The sequence below is a fragment of the Rhagoletis pomonella genome, unplaced genomic scaffold (genome assembly GCF_013731165.1).
Source record: "Rhagoletis pomonella isolate Grant_MI unplaced genomic scaffold, Rhpom_1.0 Rhpom_scaffold_00001, whole genome shotgun sequence".
Classification (NCBI taxonomy): domain Eukaryota; kingdom Metazoa; phylum Arthropoda; class Insecta; order Diptera; family Tephritidae; genus Rhagoletis; species Rhagoletis pomonella.
In genome coordinates, this window is record NW_023458555.1 from 30221130 (window position 1) to 30224932 (window position 3803).

The window sequence follows — 3803 nt, forward strand, 5'->3', positions numbered from 1 at the left end:
TTGACAGCGAAAGTGATCAGTTGAAATTCCTAGTCTTATCACGTGAATACTAATCGCACAATGGCCTGTCAGAACCCCCATAACTACCATAACTAGCCCTTAAACGGTCGCGTGTTTTTCGGCACCTTTAAGGGGTAACGATGAGTCACTCGTGTCTTGCGCTGCAAAAAGTAATATTTAAGTGCCCTATAAAAACATTGTCTGCAGCAGAGAAACGTCTTCTTTTCCTTTTTTATGTCACAAAAGGAGCGTTGCTTTCTTTTGTGTATTTTATTAGGTGTTTAATAGAGCCTAGAGTCTAGTATAGCCGTCTCTAGTTGCTCCTTATCTGGAGATAACGTTTTAAGGTGACTTTCCCGCGCCAGGTCATCAGCCACGCAGCTTCCCGCGATGTCGCTGTGTGCCGGTTACACTGTGCGACAGCTGAAACCAGCCCGAACTTTGTTAACATTTACCCAGTAGTATACCCATCCAGTAGTAAAAAACTCGATGAATTTGCAAAAGTTTGCTCGTATTTTTATTTTATGGCCTACTAAAGTTTTCATGTCCCAGCCTAAGTAGTTTTTAAAAAATGGTAAAAATACATGTCTAAGCAAAATTTAAGGTTAAGACATATATAGTAAAATTTCATGGGAAATATTTTCGTAGAACATTTTAACCCATTCACTCCCGCCTGAAAGGGTCGTTTTGACCCTTACTTCAAGAAACCCCGCAAAAAGCGAATTTGGAAAATTTTACAAGGGTCTTCTCAGGCATAAACTTATGCGACCAACGTAAAAGTATCTAAAAAATTAAAACAAAAATCTATGCCAAGGAGGAATAACAGCCAAACTAAATTTTTTTTGTAAAAAAATAAGTTTTTTTTTGTTGATTTTTTATTTTAATTTTTTAGAGGCTTTTTTATGTTGGTGGCATGAAGCTTTTAAGCAAAACCCGCAGACGCCGTGTTCAGCATTACGTTAAGCGCCAGTGTAGGTGTGGTTCCTAATGCTCCGCTGATTGCGATTAGGGTGATGCGCTGTAAACGCTCCAGTTGTTTAGCAAGTATATCATTCTCTAGTTAGTTCCACCAGACAAGGGCTCTGTGAAAAAAGACAGGCTTAAATCTGGTTTCATAGAGCTAATGAATTACTTTGTGCGAGAGACCTCACCTTTTACCGATAGCTCCCCTACAGCAGTACAAGGCAACCGACGCCTTTCTTACTCTTTCCTCAATGTTAGAAATCAACGACAGCTTCCTATCCATGATCGAACCTGAGTACTTGACCCTGTCTGAGAGACGCAGACGGACACCCCCACTCGAGGGAAGGGCCACAAGGGGTATCTTGCACTTCCTGATAAACAGGACCAGCTGCTTCTTGTTGAGATTTACTGCGAGACCGCCGTTGATCGCCCACCTAGTTACCTGGTTCAGGTAAGCTTAAGCCATATCAAAAAGGGTGTCTAGAAATAGTCCCTTAACCAAAAGTTCTACATGATCTACATAGGAGATCACCCGACAGCCCACTTTTTCCAGTTCCTCTAGAGAGAGCAGCACCTTTCGGAGTGCCCCTATTGACCCTGCGCCGAGTGTAGGTGCTTCCCCACTCCGCCGCGACAGTTCTGTCACGAAGTGAGAGGTGGATAAGCCTTTTAAGGTCGGTTTCAACCCCCAGATTATGAATAGACTTGACTATTGCCTCTAGAGTGGCATGGTTGGAGGACCCCGCGATATCGACGAAAGCCCCTACTGCATAATCTTTATGCGTTAAGGCGTCCTCTAACCACTAAATCAATGTTTGAAGGGCAGGATCCACCGACATTTCCTTGAAATAAGCATGATGAGCTCTTAAAAGCAGTCACAAGGAACCGCGTTTCTTATGTACAGGTCTATCAGTCTCTCTAGCGTTTTTAGAAAAAAACGAAGACAGACTGATAGGCCTAAAAACATGAAAGGGGAAACTTGAGGGTCTTTTCCGGACTTCGGGATGAGCACAACACTGACTAACCTCAAGGCCTGGGGGATGTACCCAGTCCTCACGCAGTTTGCATAAATGGGAGCCAACCATGTGCACGACACCTCCAGAGCCCTTTGCAGCTGCGCAGGTATGATGCCATTGGTCCTCGGCGACTTGAATGGTTTGAACGTATCTATCACCCATGCCAAGTGACGATCGTCCACAAGATCGGAGAAGTACAGGACCTGAAGTACAAAATATTGCAAAGAAGTGCATTTGACTGTACTGCGAAGTACGATGTACAAGAGCTAAAAAATAAGTACTGTACTTCCGAAAGAAATGCGATTGGTCACATAAGTTATCACAGTAGTAACTTCTTTGGGGTTTGTCTTCACATTAGAAGAACCTCTATGAAGTAACTAACAAGTATAATAACGTTTCAACCACGTTTTCGTGCTGGACTTAATTTTATTGATGTACGCATACAAATGTATAAAATAAATCAATTTCAAAATTATAAATTACATCATTTTAAAAAATATGTATTTAGTCGCTCAACTCATAAATTATATCATCATCTTTGCATAAATCGAGCATATATTCCAGTTCCGGTTGTGGACTACCTACTACAAGCGCACGACCATTATCAAACTCGTTGCCTTTTTGAGAATTTATGCCAACAGCGCTTTCACTTTCACTTTCCGATTTGGCTGCCTCATCACCAAAATCACTTTCGCTCTCATTGGACGCATCATTATCCATATCGTATTCATCGTCATCATCTTCCTCTTCTATCTGTTCCACGCCATTTGCTTGTAATTTACGTTTTCGCTGCAAAAGCGCTACCCAAGTAAATTTCTCTTCGCACAGAGGACATTCGCCAGCAATGGGTATGTAGTGTCCACGATTGCTTTCATCAGAAGATAGTATATAATTCGCAAGACATATAATATGACAAGTGAGTTTACATAACGAATTAATACATCCGATGCGAGAATCTTCAGGATTATTAATGCGCTGCATACACAAGTGGCATTCAGATGCCCAAATTGCGCGTGGTGGTGAGGAATCCTCGACACGTTTTTTTCGAGATGCTTGCGATTTTTCTATGACAACTTTGCCGCTTACTATTTCCATATGCGCTGGTGGTTTCAGCTATTTAAAGTAAGTTTTCATAATTTTATTTATATGTACATACATACATGCGTACATACATATCGTGACCCTAATATAGGAACGCCCGTGCAATGCAATAAAAGTTGTAACTAACTAAAATTTGTTATTGCATAAAACGATTTGGGGACTTATAATTCAATGAAATGCATCATAATCAATCGAAAAGATGTGAGATATCGCCTTACATATTTAGGTAACGATATGTGCATACGTGTGTATGATTGCTAGTATGTTTTTTTTTTTTAAAGTACCGTAAAATCACATTCGTATTCGCTTTCTAGCCAGCGTACAGTTAGCGGCAAACGGTTCCACGGCCCTACATTCAACATTCGGCTCAAGACACGAAAGTTATATTGAAAATGACTTTCCTTCCGGTTTTTACGACGTAATTCAGGATATGGTGTGAGGCGAGTGGAAAGTGCCGGTTGTTGCCATGCCCACTCAAACTAAAATTGAAAATGTCGAACAATAAATGCAGCTCAAAAGAAAAAAAATGTAATTACCTGGAGCGCTGCAATATTATTTGGAAATCCATGTACTATCATAACCATTTGCCAAGGACCTTTGTTATTTGTGCGTTTGGCTCCACCAAATTCTTTACCCCGATTGTGTTGGCTTATGCGCCGATCAGGGTTCACCGTGAAACCAATATAGCAACGGCCTGCATAGCGTTTCTCAGGACTTTTGCTG

At 41.2% G+C, this 3803-nt stretch overlaps 1 protein-coding gene across 1 annotated transcript in view; it reads right to left on the reverse strand.

Annotated features, from left to right (window-relative positions):
- Nucleotides 1–2372: 2372 nt before the first annotated feature.
- Nucleotides 2373–3803, reverse strand: part of LOC118742340 (structure-specific endonuclease subunit SLX1 homolog) — a 48983-nt gene continuing 47552 nt past the window's right edge. Inside the window, exons 3-5 of the mRNA XM_036474337.1 lie at nt 3617–3774; nt 3365–3559; nt 2373–3092 (exon numbers count right to left, since the gene is read on the reverse strand). Of these exons, the coding sequence (XP_036330230.1) occupies nt 2484–3092; nt 3365–3559; nt 3617–3774 (962 nt within the window). The 3' untranslated portion in view covers nt 2373–2483. The remainder of the gene's footprint in view (nt 3093–3364; nt 3560–3616; nt 3775–3803) is intronic.